We start from the raw sequence: 22,566 nt of genomic DNA on the forward strand, positions 1-22,566 counted from the left end.
AAGCTGAAAATTCCCAGCATTTTAAGCTCTCCTCCTGTTTCATACCCCTGATTATTTCAGTTGCCATCTCTGTACAGTTCCAATTCCAATATATATATTTTTAGGATGGTGACAGTCTGCACACAGTATTCAAGGTGTGCACGGTACCATGATATATAGAGGCAATATGATATTTCTGTCTTATCTATCCCTTTCTTAATGATTCCCAACATGTTTGCTTTTGTGACTTCTGCTGCGCACTGAAGCAGTGTTTTCAAGGAACTATCCACAATGACTCCAAGATCTTTCATGAGTGTTAACGACTAATTCAGATGCCATTTTGTATGTATAGTTGAGATGTTTCACATGTGCATTACTTTGCATTTATCAACATTAAATTTCATCTGCCATTTTTATTGCCCACTCACCCAGTTTGTGAGATCCCTTTGTATTCTTCGCAGTCTGCCTGGGACTTACATCTTGAATAGTTTTGTATCATCTACAAATTTGCCACCTCACTGTTACAGCCATTTCCAAGATCATTTATGAATATGTTGAACAGTAATAGTCCCAGTACCGACCCCTCAGGGATACCACTATTTCTCTCTCTCCATTCTGACAACTGATAATTTATTCCTACCCTTTGTTTCCCATCTTTTAACCAGTTACTGATCCATGAGAGGACTTTCCTCTTTCTCCATGATGGCTTACCTTTCAAAAGTCAATTTAAATTAAATACTTTTTTTTTAAATGTATATTTTTTTTTATAAATCTAGACCTGTTATGTGTTTAGTGTATCTTGCATTATTCTTACGTTAAATTTGCATAATCCTAACAAAACATTTACTTTATTCATCTCTCTTATTTATCTCATTGGTCCTGACACCCCCCCTGTAAATGCAAACACCCCCCCTAATTTCAATTCCTGGGGAAACCACTGTTTACGTGTTCCATGAACACTTAAAGCCAGTAAAATATATTTGCTATAAACATGGTGGTTCACAAATGACAAATTTTTATTAAGAGTTCTGTTAGGAAAGAGGAAATTCAGCTAAAACATTTTTCTAAAAAGTTCTCTCTTTTTTCTGAGAAGAATCAGAAATATTTATTTTTGCATTGGGAAAATATCTGTTTTATTGATCTTTTAAATAGCAATTACTACAGATAGCAAAAGCTTTATTCAACATGCAACAAATTATGAATACTTTGAAACAGCACTCAAATGATGGAGTTTAAGGATAAGACCAAAAAATTTCATCTAGAAATTACATCTATTGCTGAAAGAGATGTGGGAGAAGACAAATTTCCATTCTGAATAAGAAAATCATCATTCCATTGGAACTTCAATAGCTGAAATAAGCAACCCTTCAACATGACACTTATTAGCAAAATGTAAAATATATCAGGTTATAAGATTAATCTTTTTAAGCTATACTGATGCCTATTGCTTCAAAGAAGATATCTGTTCAAACCAAGCTTATTTTGTATTTCAAAACATCCTATTGTCCAGTTAGGATATGATGAATGCATGATACTGTTAAGCTTTCAGTGGAAACAAAACCAGACATGAGCAACTGCCTTTAAACAATATACAAAAACATTCACTGGAGAATGCTGATTCAACTTTAATGTTTCTGTCCAATTTGAATAAACTAAGAATTGAATATGTTCATAAATGAAGACTTCATATAAAAGCAGTATTTCTACTGAAGTGAGGATGGATTTTTCCTGGAGCGAATGGGATTTAAATCAACATATTACAGACATTCCCAAATGTAAAAAAAAAAAAAAAAAAAAAGAGAAAAGTAGCTTAGTAGCAGAGTTATAGGACAGAGGGGAATCTCGAGCCCTACAGCAATGGTGCAATATACATTTCCAAACAGCCTGCTGCAAAGGACAGTTGGGAGGTTCCCAGTGAAGATCAGTAAGAAGTCAGTACACATCAAGATGGAGAAACAGGATAATCTCTAATTGGAACTTGGGCAAAATATGTGACCGTGTGCATGGATACTGCTTTGTACACAGTGGACACTTCCAGTACACAAAATTAGTGAACTTACCTTTTCTTTGAATGAAAATCCTGAGCAGAGGATTGGCTGTGGAAACTGCTTTATGATAATTGTCATCATTGTTGATAGGCAGCAGATCTCCATGAATGTCTATATACCCAACTAAAACTTCAACATTGGGGATCTTGTGCACATGCTGCAATAATCCATAAAACTCCTCAAACTTTCCAGGTTTGGTTCTTTCCAGAGAAAACCGTCGAAATTCAGCTCCAAACTACAATAAAGACATCTGATTTTAGTAAGACAGAAATCAATGTACACCAAGACAACAGGATAACTTGAAAGATACAGTAAGCATTCACCAGGTCAAAAATTTAATTTACAAAAATATGATAAACTTAATGCATAGCCAAAAGGTTCTAAAGATTTGAGTGAAAAGGTGACCTTTCAGATGTACTAATGTCAGAGGCCATGCCACATGGTTCAAAATATGTATGCAATTATTTCTGTCTTGAAGTAATCTGCTCCAATGCGAAGTCTTGATCAGAATGTGTTTACTTTTGATTCTGTGCAAAGATCTTTGTTTTTACTGTTATATTTAACTCCAGGCCCAAATAACCACATGTAAGGTTAAAGCCTGGTCTACACTTAAAAATTAGATCAACCTAGCTACAATGCTCAGGGCTGTGAAAGATTCTGCACCCTGTGCGATGTAACTACATAAACATACGCCCCAACTGTAGATTGGGTTGGTAGTGATTGCACGTCTAACATAGTGAATGCCAGTGAAAATGAGGTAGGATCAGAGGCTAAAATAGGGAAAGAATAAGTTAAAAATTACTTAGACAAGTTAGATGTTTTTAAGTCACCAGGGCCTGACGAAATGCATCCTAGAATACTCAAGGAGCCAACTGAGGAGATGTCTGAGACATTAGCGATTATTTTTTGAAAAGTAATGGAAGACAAATATAGTGCCAATCTACAAAAAGGGAAATAAGGACAACCTGGGGAATTACAGACCAATAAGCTTAATTTCTGTACCAGGAAAGATAATGGAGCAAATAATTAAATAATCAAATGCAAACATGAAGGTGATAAGTAACAGTCAGCATTGATTTATCAAGAATAAATCTTGACAAACAAACCTGATAACTTTGACATGGTAAAATGCCTTGTGGACGGGGGAAAGCGGTAGATGTGGTAGATCTTGACTTACTAAAGCTTTTCCTACTGTCTCGCGTGACCTTCTTATAATCAAACTAGGGAAATACAACCTAGATGGAGTTACTATAAGGTGGGTGCATAACTGGTTGGAAAACCATTCCCTGAGAATAGTTATCAGTGGTCCACAGTCATGCTGGAAGGGCATAACAAATGGGGTCCCACAGGGATCAGTACTGGGTCCAGTTGTGTTCAATATCTTCATCAATAATTTAGATAACGGCATAGAGTGTGTAAGCGTACACTTACAAAGTTTGAGGCTACCACCAAGCTTGTAGGAGTTGCAAGTGCTTTGGAGCATACAATTGTAATTCGAAATGATCTAGACAAACTGGAGAAATGGTCTGAAGTAAATAGGATGAAATTCAATAGAGGACAAATGCAAAGTACTGCCACTTAGGAAGAAAACAGTTGCACGCATACAAATGGGAAATAACTGCTAGGAAGGAAGTAATGCGGAAAGGGATCTGGGTATCATAGCAGACTACAAGCTAAATGATCAGTGTAGATTCATAGATTCTAGGACTGGAAGGACTCGGAGAGGTCATCGAGTCCAGTTCCCTGCCTCATCGGCAGGACCAAATACTGTTTAGACCATCCTGATAACATTATCTAACCTACTCTTAAATATCTCCAGCGATGGAGATTCCACACCTCCCTATGCAATTATATTCAGTGTTTCATCTCCCTGAGAGTTAGGAACTTTTTCCTCATCTTCCAGCCTAACCTCCCTTGCTGCAGTTTAAGCCCATTGCTTCTTGTTCTATCTTTAGAGGCTAAGGTAAACAAGTTTTCTCCTCCTCCTGATGACACCTTTTAATACCGAAAACTGCTATCATGTCCCTCTCAGTCTCTCTTTTCCACACTGAACACAAACCCAATTCTTTCAGCTTCTTTCATAGGTCATGTTCTCAAGACTTTAATCATTCTTGTGGAGAATTAGAGTGCAGAGAAAGCAACATCTTTCTTGAAATGCGTGCCAGAACTGGACAACAATACTCAGCTGAGGCCTAACCAATGCACGTAGAGCGGAAGAATGACTTTTCGTGTTCTTGCTCACACACACCTGTTAGTGCATCCCCAGAATCACGTTGCTTTTTTTGCACAGCATCACACGTGTGACTCATATTTAGCTTGTGGTCCACTATCCCCTAGTCAGGGGTCGGCAACCTTTCAGAAGTGCTGTGCCGTGTCTTCATTTATTCACCCTAATTTAAGGTTCGCGTGCCGGTGATACATTTTAACCTTTTTAAAAGGACACTTTCTATAGTCTAATATATAACTAAACTATTGTTGTATGTAAAGTAAATAAGGTTTTTAAGAAACTTCATTTAAAGTTAAATTAAAATGCAGAGCCCCCCGGACCAGTGCAGGACCCAGCAGTGAGAGTGCACTGAAAATCAGCTCGAGTGCCGCTTCGGCACCGTGTAATACTGTTGCCAAAAAAAAAAAAAAAAAAAGAGCAAACATCACTCTGGCATGTATAAGCAAGAGCAAGACTCTACTCTGCGCTGATTAGGCCTCAGCTGGAGTAGTGTGTCCAGTTCTGGGCGCCACACTTCAGGAAAGATGTGGACAAACTGGAGGAAGTCCAGAGAAGAGCGACAAATATGATTAAAGGTCTAGAAAACATGACCTATGAAGGAAGATAGAAAAAATTGGGTTTGTTTAGTATGGAAAAGAGAAGATGGAGAGGGAATGTGATAACTGTTTTCAAGTACATAAAAGGTTGCTACAAGGAGGAAAAAAATTGTTCTTCTTAACCTCTGAGGATAGGACAAGAAGCGGGGTTTTAGCCCACAAAAGACTTATGCCCAAATAAATGTGTCAGGCCATGGCTACACTGGCGCTTTACAGCGCTGCAAGTTTTGCGCTCAGGGGTGTGAAAAACACACCTCCTTGAGCACTGCAAGATACAGCGCTGTAAAGCCTCAGTGTAAACAGTGCCGCAGCGCTCGGAGTGCAGCTCCCAGTGCTGCATGCTACACCCGTAGAGGATGTGGAGTACATGCAGCGCTGGCGCTGCAACCACACTTGCACTTCAAAGCGCTGCCGCGGCAGCGATTTGAAATTTCAAGTGTAGCCATACCCTTAGTCTCTAAGGTGCCACAAGGACTCCTTGTTGTTTTTGCTGATACAGACTGACATGGCTACCCCTCTGAAACATATTTCTTGAGTTCATGTTGCATAGTTTAGGTCTAATGTGCCACATAGGAAATGAGACCCTTGCTATTGTCATGATCAATTCTGTGTCTCTCACATTTATTTTCAAAAATATAATCAAAAGTTTTAGTTGCATTCAACTTGGGAGTCTGTGAAAACCCAGCAGAGACAAGGACCCTATTGTTTGCTCATTAGTACCATAATGAGTCAAACAGTTAGCACAACAAATTGAGAATTCTCAATACCTTCTGAACTCCAACACTCCTCCCCACTCTAAAGATGTTTAAATAAAGGAATTCACTGCAAATATCTCTGTTCTATAGATATGCTAACTACACTAATGTTAGTGAACAATAAGGTAGAATGAATCACATTCTGATTTCAGTCACGCCTCTGCATAACAAAGTAAATAAAACCTGCAGGAGGAACTCCCTTCAGTCAAAGCACAGTGTGGTTTATTATAACATCAATAAGAGAACTTCTTTGTTTCCATTAACTGTTTCCCCAAGAATCTGAAATATGCAACATCCAAGGAATTTCCCACATATTACGTATATTGCCACTGTTTGTATATTACTTAGAATTAATTTTCCAGTAGTGTAGTTTAATGTGACAGACATCAAATAAAATTTCACGAGCTAAAAAGGACAGCATGTTTGATGTTACAATATCACAGAATGTCCAGCTTTTCAAAAATAACTGCATATTTTCCTGCATACACTACAAGCACATTTATTGTGTCTGCATGCTTGTGCAGTTAATGCAATCATGCAAGTTACAGTTTCAAAATCTTTTTTCCAATATAGTGATTGCTGTTTCCATTTCAAAACAAATATTCTAATTGTTCTTTCCCAAAACAGCATAATTTTTGCAATGGTACATCACGTATTTACATGGTACTTTACTCTCTTAAAGAGAGGCTTCACTATGCAAAACACAAGACAAGAAAGTTATGGGGGATTATTCAGACAGGACAGAGTGCTTGAAGAGGTAGATTTCAGAGGGGAGGAGAGTATTTATCCGAGAACTGTGGGCCTGTCTACACTGGCACTTTACAATGCTGCAACTTTCTTGCTCAGGGGTCTGAGCTACTGGTAGCTACACCCTTGGTGGAGGTATTTTTTCAGAGCGACTACACAAGCCAAATTAACATTGCTAGTGAAGACATGCCCTGTAGCACTTCAAAAACATGGATTTTTGAGACCTAGAAGCCTGGGATGAAAAAGGGCTTGTTTTAAAATATACACTCATGTTTTGCTTTGGCTATTTACAATGGAAAAAAAAGTTAGAATAAAACTTCAGAGCAACTATAGTTTCACGCATGCAAAACTAGTACTTGGAGTCATGGTCAGCAAGTGCCATCACTCTTTAGCTTCTCTCCACACAAATCTTCTGAAATTCTCCCATGGTTCCTCACTTGCTCTAGCACATGGATGGGCAAACTATGGTTTGGGGGCCGAATCCAGCCTTCAGACATTTTAATCCAGCCGGGGAGCAGGGTCAGGGGCCTGCCCCGCTCCGCATGTGCTGTGGCTCCAAGCGGCTCCTGGAAGCAGTGGCATGTCTCCCCTCCAGCTCCTATGCACAGGGGAGCCAGGGGGCTCCGCATGCTGCCCCGGCCCCAAGCACAACCCCCCTGCTCCAACTGGCTGAGAACCAGGGCCAATGGGACCTGCAGAGGCGGCGCTTGTGGACGGGGCAGAGGCACCTGGCCACACTGTCGCATTTGGCCAGAGGAGGGACATGCTACTGCTTCCGGGAGCTGCGTGAGGTAAGTATTGCCTGGATCCTGCACCCCCTCTGCCCTCCAAACCCCTCAGTCCCAACCCAGAGCACCCTCCAGCACCCCAACCGCTTATCCCTAGCCCCTCCTCCCCAACCCCCTGCACCATCCCAGAGCCCTCTCCCACACCCTAAACTCCTCATTTCTGGCCCCATCCAAGAGCCTGCATCCCCAGCCGGAGCCCTCACATCCTCCCACATCCTAACCCCCAATTTTGTGAGCATTCATGGCCCACCATAAAATTTCCATACCCAGATGCGGCCCTCGGGCCAAAAAGTTTGCCCATCCCTGCTCTAGCACCAATACAACCTACAGCAGAAAACGCTGGTATATTTCTACCACCATGTCACGTAACCCTTAAAAATGCATATGCCCTGTCCACACTAAAGCTACCAGTTATTGTAAACAAAGATGGAAACTATAGAATGGACAGGACACAGGATTTACAAATTAGGCTTCACACTGGTAAAAATGTTTACAACCAGTCTGCATTACAGCTTCCATCAGTGGAGAAACACACAAGTTTCCCCAATGTATGTGCACTTTTAAACCTTGCCTAGAGAAGGGGAAAATGTGCTTTTTAGATCAACATGAATTAAACTAAACCAAATTAAGGCCACATTAATTCTGAACAACAGCATCCATGCTGGGATTTAATATCATTTAACTAACTTCAAATTCACACCTTTAGTTAATTTGGATTAATTTTCCCAGATGTGTCTGTGTAGACAATCCCCAAATTACCTAATTCTATTTACATATGCAGTGTTGTTGTAGTCATGTTAGTCACAGGACATGAGAAAAGCAAGGTGTGTGAGGCAATATCTTTTATTGGACCAACTTCTGTCACAGAAGAGCTCTGTGTAAACTTGACTCTCTCCCCAACCGATGCTGGTCCAATAAAAGATATTACCTCATCTACCTTGTCTAATTCAATGTAGGTAAAATGACGTGAAACACTCCTTAACACCCAGTTTAGACACAGTTCAACACCTTGACAATTGTGGGTTATATCAGCAGATACAAAGATTCCAGAACTGTTGTACTGCATCTAAATTAGGATCTTGTCTAGACTAGGACAAAGGTGGTGGTGTTTTTTCCCCAAAAACATGTTAGCAGGGCAACTTCTCTTTGTTCTGTTCACACTAGATCTTTAAATCATGTTAAAACACGTTAGCCATCATGTTTTTAAAAATACACTTTTATCCTAGTCTAGTAAAAAAGCATAGTATTAAGGGCATTTCAAATCATGTTAGCTAGACTGATTGTTTGAAGAGCACCTTTTCTCCCTAGTAATTTTCCCTATATAGTCTGCATTTGTTTTCCTATATATTCTGTTAGTCTATATTCAGTTTCACGGAGAACCTTCTCAGTCTTGATTTACACTTCAGTAGAGTAATTTTAGGGAAAGCAGCGTGCCTGGCCAATCAGTAAAGTTATGCTGTAACTTTTGTTAAGACTATCAAGTTTTGCAGTGGATAATCATCCATAACCCTGTCAGGGATAGAGGGGAAAAAAGTGATGAAGGGTGATCTGACAAGGGGGCTAGTGCTGAGAGGAGACATCAGGCAACAATAGGGTGACCAGACAGCAAGTGTGAAAAATTGGGAAGGGGGTGGAGGGAAATAGGAGCCTATATAAGAAAAAGACCCCAAAACCACAACTGTGTCTATAAAATTGGGACATCTGGTCACCCTAGGCTACAGGGACAATACCCAGTATTAATTATTACTACTGTCAACCCTATGGTGATGGCCTTGTTATATTAGTCAAACAGCTGTGACAATACACCAGTGGGTCTCAAACCATTTTTTTTAATGCTGACCCCTTTCACATAGCAAGCCTCTGAGTGCGACCCCCCCTTATACATTAAAAACACTTTTATATATATTTAACCTATTATAAATGCTGGAGGCAAAGCAGGGTTTGGGGGTGGAGGTTGACAGCTCACTACTCCCATGTAATAACCTTGGGACCCCTGAGGGGTCCCGACCCCCAGTTTGAGAACCCCTGCAATACACCAATCATCTTGCTCCTAGGCCCTGATACAGGTACCAAGCAAAAAGAACTGTCTTAGATCCTCTGGAAACCCCAAGAGAGACCCCTCTACCCTTAGGCAACCTGGATCTTCGTTGCAGACACAATCCCCCACCACCCAGGACTTCCTCCCCACCCTGGGAATCTCCCTCTTGGTGCCACCTTCTGCAGGTGGGTCAGCAGCTCTCCCTGCCCCCACACAGTACCCACCTAGTGCAGAACTAGCCCTGGTCCCGGGCCGACAATTCACAGGCAGACCTTGGCTGTACTCCCCTAAGGGATTCCCCGAGCTCAGATGCCCCCGTCCCTCAACGCTTCCCTCGAGATAGCCCCAACTTTCACTGAGGCTAGCCCTGCCCCCGGCGGCCCCTCACGGATCGATGCGTCCCCCCTCCGCCGCTCCTTTGCCCCCCGCACGGATCGACACGCATCCCCCGCCGCCGCTCCCCCTACCCTCCTCGTGGATCGACACGCACCCCCCGCCGCCGCTCTCCCGGCGGCCCCTCACGGATCGACCCCCCCCCAGCTCCTCCTACTCCCGGCGGCCCCTCACGGATCGACCCCCCCCAGCTCCTCCTACTCCCGGCGGCCCCTACGGATCGACCCCCCCAGCTCCTCCTACCCCGGCGGCCGCCTCATGGATCGACCCTCCGCCGCCGCCGCTCCCCCGCCCCGGCGGCCCTCATGGATCGACGCTCCTCGCCGCCGCCGCCGCCTCCCCCCCCGCGCCCTCATGGATCGACCCTCCCGCCGCCGCCGCTCCCCCGCCCCCGGCGGGCCTTCATGGATCGACCCTCCCGTCGCCACTCCGCCTCATGGACCGACACCCCCCCCGCCGCTGCTCCTGCCCCCGGCGGCCGCTCACAGATCGACGCCCCCTCCCCGCATCCACTTGAGCTCGCCTGCCCCCGCCGGCCCCTCACGGATCGACATCGCCGCCCTCCCCCTTCTACTGGGGTCTCGCCTGCCCCCCATCTCTCCTCCTCACTCCAAAGGGTCGCTCCGCCCCCTGCGGCCCCTGCCGGATCGTCGCCCTGGGCCCGCTACCCACCTTGCTCTTCACTTCCATGGTGCCGAGGCCCGGGCTGCCCCCAGCGACGCGCTGGGTCCGGTTCATACCGCCAGACGGTCTGTGTCCCCGGGCGCGCCGTGGGAGGAGGGGGAGAACCAGGGCAGTTCCGAGCCCAGCCTCCCAGCCACAACCTGCTGCTGCCGCCGAGCCGCCTCCTCACACACAGCCAGGAGGGGGGAGGAGCCGCCCCGCAGAACGCCTAGCTGCGCCTGGCACCTGCCGCTCCCGGCTGGGGGCAGGTAGCGCATGCGCGCCGAGCACTCACAGACGCGAGGGGCAGACCTCGGTGCACCTGCAGCGACCGCGCATGCGTACGTGTCGCCTCGCGAGCGAGAAGGAACGAAAGGGTAGGCGCACCTGCAGCCAGTGCGCGTGCGTGCAATGTGAGCACCTGCCCGGATACTTTCCGAAGTGGAAGGCGCACGCGCGACTGCGAACGCGACGCAGGGGGTTGGGAGGTGTCAGTACCGTACTACTGAGGTTATTGTAGGCAAAGACCCACTCTCAGAACGGATTGTGTGGGGGACACAGCACACCACCAAATTAATCCTGGCATTGCACAGTAACCCCTCGGTGCTGGGATTGTGGGGGTACAGTACACCACCCAGCACTGGGATCAAAGAAGGATGCACCCCACAATTCTGAGATTATGAGGGCCACAGTACATCACCTAGAGTGGGATTATGGGGGGGTCAGAGTGCCCCCATGAGGCTGGGAATATGTGGATGGGATCAGAATACACTTCCTCTTGGTGCTGTGAGACTGTGTTCGAGGAAATAAGGGTGCTGTAGTATCCCACCAAAGATCAGGACTGGCTTCAACTACAAATAAAGATAATCAACTTTGTGAAGCCCTTCATTTTTAGGGATTCCTGCACATAGTTTTCTGGAGTTTATGTCCAGAAAGGACCATTAAATCATCACCATTAAATCCTGCACAAGAGAAGCCATCACATTTCATTCAAATAGCCCTGATGGGCCCAATTACTTCAGTCAAACAAAAGCATTTCAGTCCTCAGAAAAATAGATTGTCTTGTGCCACAGGTAGAGAACAAGATGCTGCCAATGCCCTGAGAGGCTCATGCAATGCAGGCAATTGATTAGGTGAGACATGCCAGGATGATCCTAGGAAGTGATCCATGCCCCATGCTGCAGACGAAGGTGAAAAACTCCCAAGATCCCTGCCAATCTGACCTGGGGGTAAATTCCTACCCAGCCCCAAATCTGAGGATCACCTACACTCTGAGCATGAGAGCAAGACAAACCAGACAGGCATCTAAAACACAATTCCTGATACCACCTTAGATGATCACTGATCTACCCCAACCAATATCCTTCTTGTCCCAGATTATAATTGTACACTGGGAGGAACAAATCCTTCTCATTCCCTTCAGGCAGCCAGCTGAAGCCCTGAAGTATGAGATTAGTTTAAAGTCATTATTACAGAACAGAGCTACATATTTGGAATTTATGAGCCACACTGTCAGCTGCAGGACCAGAAAAGGAACCAACTCACAGACTGATCCATCTCTCAAACATCTCAGGGTCATGCAAATTGTGAAGCTTTGTATACCCAAAGAAGCTGCACAAGTTTGATTTAAATTAGTTTAAAAATATTTAAACTGATGCAACACACTGGGAAAGTTTAAAAAGTTCATTTTGTTTTAGAGATATTACCAGATCCAGTAATATTCCCTATATTTAAAAGGGGGAATTCCATTAAAACCAGTAATATCTCCATAAATGGAATGAATTTTGTAAGTGTGGTGACTGTATATTTGGTTTACTTCTGGTTTGCATTTATACTTAGATATAAATCGGTATTAAACCGATAAAAGGGCATCCACACCCAAAGTTGCACCAATTTAACTAAATCACTTCAAAATCACACCTTTAGTGAAACCAGTGCACTTTTGCATGTAGTAGATCAGGTAAATCTAAAAGTCCAGCCCTACCAAAGACAAAGAAACTGCAGCTCTCACTCTGGTTCAGCTCAGCCAGATAAGTTGATTAGTACAGACAGAGGTTATTGTCCAGTGAGTATTTGCCAGCAAATCAGTTGGCATCCTGTTCAAGTCTTATGTCTTCTCTGGTCTCTATTTTCTTTACATTGGCAAAAGAGAATGCTTACATGATGTGCTAGTTCTTATCTATGTCTAGAGCCTTTTTCTTCTCTCACATTGATTTAAATAGAAGTCAGTGAAATTACCATTGTGTGAGCAAGGGTGGAATCAATCTTCTAATTCTATCATTTTACTACGTATTAGCAAAACTAGAGAAGAGTAGCAGCTCAACCTGTTTTTCTTTGCCTGCCATCTTCTACAAGCAAGTTGCTCAGTTCTGCCAGACCACAGTGGGAAGGTGCAGAGGACAACACAGCCTTTCCAAGGATTTGCAGAGCAGTTGAATTGGCCTTCTTCTGATGTGAAAAAGCCTCCAGGAAGCTCCCAGCACTTGAAACCATCATGCAGGCAATGTTATTGCTACATATTTATTAGGTTTCTTTTAATGACTTTTTTTTCTTCTTTTGCATTCCTGGAGTTGTTGGAGTTCCTCAGAGTAGGGTGTGGCCTCATGCTTTCTGAGACAGCCATGGTGATATACTCTCAAGTCACTGGAACCAACCTCATAAAAAGGTATTAATCACTAGCTAGCTTACATCACAATGAACTGGTATTGTGTAAGAAAGGAATGTGAGGAACAGTTTGATTTCAGATAAAGGTAAGGAGAGAGGCAGGACGTCCATGCCAGGCAGAGCACAAGATTACAGAGCTATTTTAGTCACAAATTCCATAAAACCTGTGATTCAGACTTACTCAAACTATTCACTGCCCCCAAGGAAAGGAATGTTCAGTTTCTACCGACCTATTTACAGCCGGAAGAAATGGTTGTTAATTTTTTGTTGTTTTTTAGCTCCCTCTCACCTACATTTACCACCAAGGTCAGAACTCCAATACCATCAAGTATTCCCCCATAATGTAGCTTTCTCATCCCAAGAGTTACTATTTTTTAAATAGTGTGCTATTCCGCACACCCAACAGCTGAAAGATTGCATTGAGGGATAAAATTCAGATTGAAGGGGCAGGAGGAAGGTTTGGCTCATACACTCAATGCTTAGTTACTATGGTGATTGGCACTGTATAAATACCATATGTAGTTCTTGATTCTGATCACACTTATAGGCCAGGTTTACATTAGAAAAAATTTGCTGACATAGCTAAATTGGTATAGCTATACTGGCAAACTTTCCTTGTGTAACTACGGTACACAGTTTATACCAGCAAAAATTCTTTTACTGGTATAGTTTTTATTGATTCCCCAAGTGAAATAAGCCATACCACAAAAACACTTTTATGCTGGTAAAACTGCAGGTACACTAGACCTTTAGCTGGAATAGAAATCTCATAAATAATCACACTCTTAACTGACATTACAATAACATCAAATGTTTGTAGTGTAGAAGTAGGACTGTATTTAGCACCATGTTGGTGATTGCATCTGAAGAAGTGGGTTTTTTATCCATGAAAGTTTATCCCAAATAAATCTGTTAGTCTTTAAGATGCCACCGGACTCCTCGTTGTTTTTGTTGACAACAGTGTGGTTCAGACGTGGTAAAATGTTCTATTATAGACCAAGGCTGGGACTGTTTTTACATTTCAACTAAGTTACTCTTCATTTTTATTGTCAGATCAGAATAGGGCCCAGTAGATTAAACAGATTTGGTTCAATCATGAACCCATTGAAACCAATGGTCGTTTTGTTCAATATTAGCAAGTAAGTGGAAAAAAATATCAGTGGGAGTTGTATAGAAAAGAGAAAGATAAACATAGGAAGGTCATAAATTAGATTCTTACACTTCCTTTTCATAAAAGGATCTGAAGTTTGCAAACCATCATGTTTCTCATCAATAACAGCTTTTATTTGACACATCACCCATTCACCCATTCACTGAAGCTTCTCCCTTCCAAAATTGCAATGTCATTATTTATTACTCTTAAAGAGAAAAAAATAAAAGGAATTTAACACCTTCTTTCTCTCTCTCTGATAAATACAGCTTTGTCAGAACATTACTAAGCTTGTGTGACCCGATTGCTTCCCTCATGCACACATAGTACAGTGATCATACAGATAACCAATACATTTTCTGTGACATTTAATGTTCATGAATGTGAAGAATGTATAGCACTAGCTAAAGGGTCCACACATAGTTCTGTAAATGCACTTCATTCCTTTCTTAACATTCCTGTTGCTGTCCATGATATGTAAATCTATATACCGCATATTAGATAGAAAATCCTTTAGGGCAAGGACTTTGTTTTATTTTATACCTGTAAAGTATCAGGCAAACTTGTGGTAATATATAAATAATAATATGCCAGCACTGGATTTGTCCCGAGCAGAACCTGCCAATTAACCCCAATCACCCAATGATTTGGTTTCTGTGCTAATAATAATAATAATAATAATAATATTAAAGCAAATAGCAAGGGCAAATATTTGCTGTGGAATGGGCTGAGATGATAAATCACATTTCTTAATGCCCTAAATCAGATCCAAACAGTTTTCCATCAAAGCTAAAAGTTAAAGTTCCTATCATGCAGTCCGAACTGCCATGGAAGGCTTTTCCTGCATCAGAACTGCAAAATCTGCAAGCCCAGGCTGCTTTACATGGTTTTTGTACTGATTTTTTTCAGTTAGGAGTGTGTGATTTTTTTTACCAAAATAGTTATAGCAATACAACTCCTGGTGGGGATGAGGTATAAAGGTATCTTATACTAGAATACTCTATTGCCTTTCTGTACAGAAATAAGTATAATTGTGTCCACACTTGAAGAGTTGTGCAGATATAACTGTACCTCTATATTGAAAGCAGTACAACTTCTGTCCATAGCCAATCCCTAGATGAGCCTACTCCCTCAACTCATGAGCACTACTCCTCTGCCAATTAGCTTTTTACAGTGTTTTTCTGTAGGTAACTGGGAAGGTTTAACGAATGTATTTCCATATCCATAAAACTCTTGAGAAGGGAATTTACCAGCTTGTTTGTAAAATCTAGAAGAAGAAATGTAGGGCTCCAAAGATGATGTATTTAAAATTATAGTTTGGTTCAGTAAGCCAGTATTGTACATTATCTGTCTAGTCTACTTTTCTTAAGAATGCCTATGATCTCACATCTGGAAAGATGGCATAGTTTGGAGGAGTGACCAGAGGGATGGGACACAAGAATTCTAACCCTGGTTCTGCCACTGATTCACTGTATGGTCTCCACTCTAGCAAATCATTTATCCTCTGCTTTGGCAGCCCTCACTATAATATGAGGATAACAATATTTATCTACCTACTTGGGATGTTGTGAGGATTAATTAATTAGTAAACGTTTATTCAGTGATTTATAATTTTTATATGTGTTATTTTCTGTAATAAAATATCATGCTAATTTGCCAGTGAGGTGATTTTTTGGTAACTTATTGATTTTGTCCAGCTTTTTAAAAGTGTAAAGTTGTCTTGACATCATGCCAGCTAGTGAATAAATATCTGCTTATGATGTTCTATTAATTATTACCCTAATTTTGCAAATCTTTGCACACATGCTTAAATTTAACCACATGAGCAGTCATGCTGATTTAAAATTAAGCACATGCAGAACTGTTTGCAGGATTGGGGCCCAAGTCAAATTCTTGCACATATGTATTTGTCAGAAGATCCAGCAGGAAGAATTGGGAACAGCCGTTTTGTGGTAGTGCCTAGGGAACAGATGTGATGCACATGTTTATGTGAGTGTGTGTCTGGCCTGGCAGTGGTGGGTCTGAAACATGCTTCTGTGATTATTCCTGGGCACAGGCTGCTGTTGGCTAGAATACAGGCTTTTGCATCTAAGAAAGCTTGTTTTGGATGCATCTTCATTATGAGCCTAAAACTGAGCCATGGCCCTAATTTATTGATTTGTTCTATTGGAGGATGTTGCAACTAAATAATACAATCTGGCTTTTTAAAAAATGGTTTTTATCCTGTTAACCTTGGACTCTCCCTTGCTTTAAACAACTCTGGATTTGCTTAAAAGGAAAGTAATTAACTGAACAAAGTAGTGCTAATCACAGTGCTCTCCTCTCAGCTTTGTTTACAACTTAACGATCTATTACCTCTTTTTATTTCTAAATTGGCTTGAAGAAAACAGTTGATAATATTTAACCCTTTCCATCTTCAGAGTACTTTACAAACATTAATTACTTAATCCTCACAGGTGGGTGTGTACTATTATCCCAATTTTACAGGTGGAAAAATTGAGACACAGGGATTAAGGCTGTATCTGTACAAGACTTTTTCTCTTAACATTTCCCATTGCTGCAGCTCTACCCGTAGTAGTGCTAGTATGGTCTGGTCATTGGTCAGAACTTCAGTTTTGTCTCATTCCTAAAGACAGAATTGAACCTGAAAACTCCATAGGAAGTTCTTTGATGACTTTGTCTTTGTACCTGCCGGTAAAGCACCTTGCACATTGTTAGCAGTATATAAATAATAATATTCACTCCAGGAGTGCCTTGTTTGGCTGTTCTATAGAACAGCATTAATCCAGAGGAAAGACTGTTAGCTACTTACTCATCAACACTTCTTGCAACTCTCAGCACTTGCTTTCTGGTGAGCAAGAAGCAGGAGATGAAACTCCTGGTAAATGGTTGTGGCTTGTGCAGTGCGGAGGTGGGTTCGGTGTATAGAAATGTGGGAGGTTGGCTGTGTTTCTGTGAGCTGGACTTTTCCCTGTGTAGCAAACTGGTACGGCAGAACAGGATGTTGATGCACGCCGAGATCTCACGGGAATCCTCCAGCAAGATCTCCAGGAAAGTTTCCTGGAGGTATTTGGTAATCCTCTGTGGAAGGTTCCATGGCAGAGCAGGTCTGTTCCTTCTCCCATTGTAGGAGACTTTCCCTCCCCATTTGGCAATCACTTGTGCAGGGACCAAAGCGTCACATAGGCAAGCAGCATAGGGAGCAGGGCAGAAGCCACAAGCATGGAGTAAATGTACCCTCATTTCCCTGCTTACCCTTAGCAATGAGATGTCTGCTAGAATTACCCCCACCTGTGGAAAAGTGTGGGAGAATTTTAGAATTTGTTCCCTGGAGTGCTGCACCACGACCCTTGCAAAGAGTGTATGCTCTTTTCCCCACATAGAGCACCCCACCCCTACTCTACCAACACTCACCATGCTTTGGGTGTTCGCAGAGATGTGTTCCTTGCTAAGGTCAGTGAGAAAGTGATGGCAATGTTGCAAAATGTTTCAGTGCAGTGCATGAATTTAAAAATCCCACTTCTGTGCATTGTCCCCTGTGTTGGACTAGATATAGCCTTCAGGAACACCCCACGCACCCCGGCTGAGCATCTCCACCAGATAAGAAAGCACCCAAGATTCAGCAAATAAGATGTGTTCTGGGAGGTCCTGCAGTGCTCCAATGCAGAAAAAGGGATAGAAAGGAGAGCTGGGAAGTGGAACTGCAGGACAGACAAGACAATCATGCATTTGTTAAGGATGCTACTCAGCGGATGCTTAAAGTAATGGAGGAGCAAACACAGATGCTGAAGTCCTTAATAATGCTGCAGACTGAGGAGATCAGTGCCCCACCTGCACTGCAGCACAACTCTTTTCAAGGCCCGCCCCCGAACTCCGCCCACACATTCCTTTCCACCTTCCAGGACTTCTTGGTTTCCCCTTCACTTTACCCCCTTGGACAACTTTCACAATGATAGCTGGACCTACACACAGTTGTGAAAGTCTGCTATTTCTTGTGCAATAAAAGCAAACTTTTATAATGGTAGATCATCTTTAATTTTTTTCTACAAGGTGAAATTACAGGCAACCCCAATACATGCACAGGCATTTTAATCACTTTATTACAGGAATACAAGGCCACAAATGTTACCATTGCCCCCTGGGAAAACTACATGTAACGGTAACATTGAAGCAACTCAGACAGAATATATGTTACGGGTGGATACTGTCAAAGTGCTGCCTCAAAGCCTCCCTGATTCGAATAGCTCCCCTCTGGACTCCTTTGACAATGGCCAGGCCACCTGGAGCACCGGGTCAGGCCAAGCTCACAGCCCCTCCGCTTTCTGCAAATCAGCTCTTTGCTCAGGAGGGTGGAGAAGCAAGAGGCGGCTTTGCACTCAGGCCCAGGGAGGCGGAGGCGGAGTGGAAGTGAGTTGGGGCAGGGAGCAGTTCCCCTGCACGCCCCCCAGGGTTACCTGCTGCGGCGTGGGCAGCCCCCCCGCCCCAGCTCACCTCCGCTCTGTCTCCGCCTCCCTGGGCCTGAGCATGAAGCTGCCGCACTGTTTCTCCACTCTCCCAGGCTTCCCGTGCGAACAGCTGATTTGCGGGAAGTGCGGGGGAGGAGAAGAAGGAGAGCGGAGCATTCAGGGGAGGAGGCAGAGGTGAGCTGGGGCTGGGGGGCAGGGCGGGGAGCTGGAGCACCCATGGGGGTCGGTGCCTAAGGCACCACTTTTGGAAAATGTGCTCAGGGGGTGCAGCTGCTCCCCCTGCACCGGTTGTTAAATTTAGAAGCAACACCATGGAGAAGTACCCCTTCCTATTGATGTACTCTGTTGCAAGGTGGTCTGGTACCAAAATTGAAATATGTGTGCCATCTATCGCTCCATCACAGTTAGGGAAATCCATTTCTGCAAAGCCATCCACTATTTCACACACATTTTGCTGAATCATGGCCCTTCGTAGCAGGATGCGATTTATTGCTCTGCACACTTGCATTAACACAGCTCCAATGGTCCACTTCCCCACTCCAAATTGGTTTGCAACTGACCAGTAGCAGTTTGGAGTTGCCAGCTTCCACACAGCAATTGCCACATGCTTCTCTACCGAGAGGGCAGCTCTCATTCTGGTGTCCTTGTGCTGCAGGTCTGAGGCAAGCTCCACACACAGTTCCAGGACGGTGGCTTTTTGCATCTGAAAGTTCTGTAGCCATTACTCATCATTCCACGCCTGCATGGTGATATGATCTCACCATTCAGTGCTTGTTTCACGAGCCCAAAAACGACAGTCTACTCTATGCACCTGCTCTGTGAATGCCAAAAGCAATATAAAGTTGCTCCTATCCATATCATGCAGAATGTTGGGCGCCTGCGAGTCTTCTTCAGTTATGAACATCATGATTAACTGCACTGCCATCCATGATGTCTTCATGACAGTCAACAGAGCACATGAGAGCAGTGTGAGATGCATCCCTTCTCACAAAGATGTCAGGGTACACAGCAAAGAAGGGCCATTGAAACAATGCCACAAAAGAAAGCTGGAAGCCCACAGAGTGCTGAGACAGAAAGCAATGCGTCACGGGACATTTAGCACTGTCCCAAGATGTGCCGTGATCCGCTCTGTCGTCCCACAACACCTAGCAACAGAAGCACTCTGGGATAGGTACCCACAGTGCATTGCTCACGCTGTTGATGATGGTGCACCTATTGTGGAGACAATCTGCCGACAGAGGGAGCACGTGTGAACATGAAATTGTGATTTTTAACATGTCGACTTTTGAGTGTCAACATAATTTTTGTCTACACAAATTGGTAGTGTAGACATGGCCCTCATTATCTTGCTGCAAATAGCAATAGGGATGTGTTACCATGGGTTGTAGAAACCCGCCTGGCACCCTGGTTACATGCACACATTGCTAACCTGCACTTAAGCCAATGCTGCTGCTTCCTCACTCCTATTTTTTAGTGAGCTAGATATTAAAGCTAGCCTGTGTCATAAGTAGATAGGTAAGGGTTAATTTTCTTTTACTTGTAAAGGGTAAACAAAGGGGGAACCAAACACCTGACCAGAGGACCAATCAGGAAACCGGATTTTCAAAAGTAAGGGTGGGAACCTCTGGAGGTTTTTGGCTTTGTTCTGGGTCTTTTTGTTTTCCTCGGCTGTGAGTAAACAAGCTTTTCTTCTAACTCCATCTTCTTTCAAATATGCTACTATCAAGTGTGAGTACAAAGGAACCAAAGTAATCGGCTGTGATGTGCTTTGATTTGTATTTACATGGGTGTTGATTTGCTGGACTGGTTTAATTGGGCTATCTTTTAAATCAGACTGTTTATTCCTATTTTCTTATAAGCCATATTCCTGTATTGAGTTTCTTAATGCAGTATTATTGTTCTGTATTTTCTTTCTTTTTATATAAAGTTTCTTTTTAAAACTTGTGGGAGTTTCTTTTCCTAGTGAGGCAGAGGGGAGAGGAATTTCTGTGCCAGGCTAGGGGGGGAGGGAAAAGCCCAAGCTCTGTGTCTTACTTTCCTATTGTCCCAGGGCGGGAAAAGGCTACGGGACAAAGGGAGGGGTGAATCTCTTGTGTGAGCTAACTAGGTTTGAATGCATAGCCTCGGGGAAGCTAGATTGCCTCTCTGGTTGTATTCAAGGAGTTAAGTATAGCATCGCCCAGACTCACCCAGGGAAAAGGGGGGGGAGCTGGGGATGAGATAGGGAGACCCAGGGGTTCTGGGTCTTGGAGGGGTCCCCCAAGGAAAGGTTTGGGGAACCCGAGGGGGCCGAAACCCTGGAAAACTTCGGCTGGTGGCAGCGAGATAAGATCCAAGCTGGGGATAAGCTTGGGGAGGTTCACAATAAGCACCCAGATTTTGTATGCTAAAGGTTCAGATTTGGGAAAGACGCATACCACAGCCTGCCTATGTCTACAGAAGCTGCAAATTACACCCCCACTGGCAATGTAGATATAGCCTTAGTTATTCATTGGAGGTCTATCCAAGTACTGACCCAACACAGCATGTGTAGTCTAACAGTTTCACAACACAAAGTGTCATGGCTGCTGCCAAGATATATACAAGATATATGCTAGCTCCAGTAGACTCTGTCCTCAGTACTGGTTCCAAGGGATCCAGAGTATGTTGTCAATGAAATATGGATCAAGGCTCCACTATAGCTCGGAAGGGAATATTGTGGGTTATTGTGTCAATCTGCAAATGCTTCATACACTTCCACTGACATTTTATGGCCCGTAGGATCCATTAATAGTATATATATTAAGAAAAAGAATGGTTCCATTACATTTTCAGCACACTGAAGAAGCTGCAAAACTCAAATGTCATTGGTGAAAGATTATATTTTTGGAGATTTTCAAGTAGGCATTAAAGGGGCAAGCAAGGTTGAGGTCCAAAGTTTAACCTTCCCTAAAAATAACATATCAAGGCAGACAAATCCAACTGCCCTTCAAACAAAAGTTACTGCATTGTTAAAATGTCAGCTCCTTTGCTAAGCGACCCACCAACAAACCCAGGGTGTTTGCTGATAACTGCAGGTGTATGCAAGCCAAAGCAAAGCTGGGGAATCTAACTTAAGTTTTGATGGAATCTCTGTAAGGAAAGACTGAAAGAAGAAAAATCACAAGGAAAAACATTCATAAACATTCATTGTGAAAGGGGATGATCCTGAAATCTTTTGGCAGGCAAAACTCCCTATTAAATCACAAACGTCCAGATCCACAGAAGTATTTAGCCTCATAATTTTCTAATTTCCATTGAAATGAATCGAAATTAGGAGCCTAAATACCCCTGTGAATCTGGACCCTAGTGACCAAGTGAAATTTTCCTAAGTAACTTAGGAGCCTAAATTCCATTTAAAAAATAATTTAGACACTGAGTTTTAGGTGTTGTGCTGCTCAGCTTTGCAAAGTCTGAATCCCATTTACAAAAGGGATTTAGGAGCCTAAAACACATCAAAAGGCTCCTAAGTCACATGGGTACATTTGAAAAAATTACCTTAGAGCACTGTGGGTGCTTTAGAAGTAATTATAAAAATTATAACATACCACTTGGACTTCTGCCTCCATTCCTTTTGACTGTTGCATCAAGCCAAAAAGGACTAAATGTGATGGTCCAGATTCTGATCTCAGATACACTGAGAGTAAGTCTGCTGAAGTCAAAAGTGAGTTATTAAGATAATAAGGCCAGGATATGCACTCATTGGAGTTACTCTGGATTTGCACCACTGTAACTGAGTTCAGAATATGACCCCGTATCCTTAAAACAATCTTATGTGTCTAAGGTATTACAGTGCATATGTGATATATGAGCTTTCACACAAGATTAAGCATGGAATGTAATAAATCTCATACAAGCCATAGGTCTGAGATTTGTAATGTCTCACTGTAAACACAAAGAAAAATCTTTCTGAATAAGAGGGATATGCTTTTAAACTCCCTTTAAATTAATGCAAAACAAAGGAGTCTCCCTTCAGATTAAATTTAGCAGGTCTGTTTAACATTACTTAAACAATGTCCCCCTCAGCCGCCAAT

The 22,566-nt window shown here is 43.1% G+C and overlaps 1 protein-coding gene across 1 annotated transcript in view; it reads right to left on the minus strand.

The window, feature by feature from the left end:
- PARD6B (par-6 family cell polarity regulator beta) overlaps window positions 1–10,487 on the minus strand; it is a 34,879-nt gene extending 24,392 nt beyond the window's left edge. The window contains exons 1-2 of the mRNA XM_032804038.2: window positions 10,244–10,487; window positions 2,040–2,262 (exon numbers count right to left, since the gene is read on the minus strand). Coding sequence (XP_032659929.1) covers window positions 2,040–2,262; window positions 10,244–10,309 — 289 coding nt within the window. The 5' untranslated portion in view covers window positions 10,310–10,487. The remainder of the gene's footprint in view (window positions 1–2,039; window positions 2,263–10,243) is intronic.
- Window positions 10,488–22,566: the final 12,079 nt, after the last annotated feature.

The sequence above is a fragment of the Chelonoidis abingdonii genome, chromosome 14 (genome assembly GCF_003597395.2).
Source record: "Chelonoidis abingdonii isolate Lonesome George chromosome 14, CheloAbing_2.0, whole genome shotgun sequence".
In the NCBI taxonomy this organism is placed as follows: domain Eukaryota; kingdom Metazoa; phylum Chordata; order Testudines; family Testudinidae; genus Chelonoidis; species Chelonoidis abingdonii.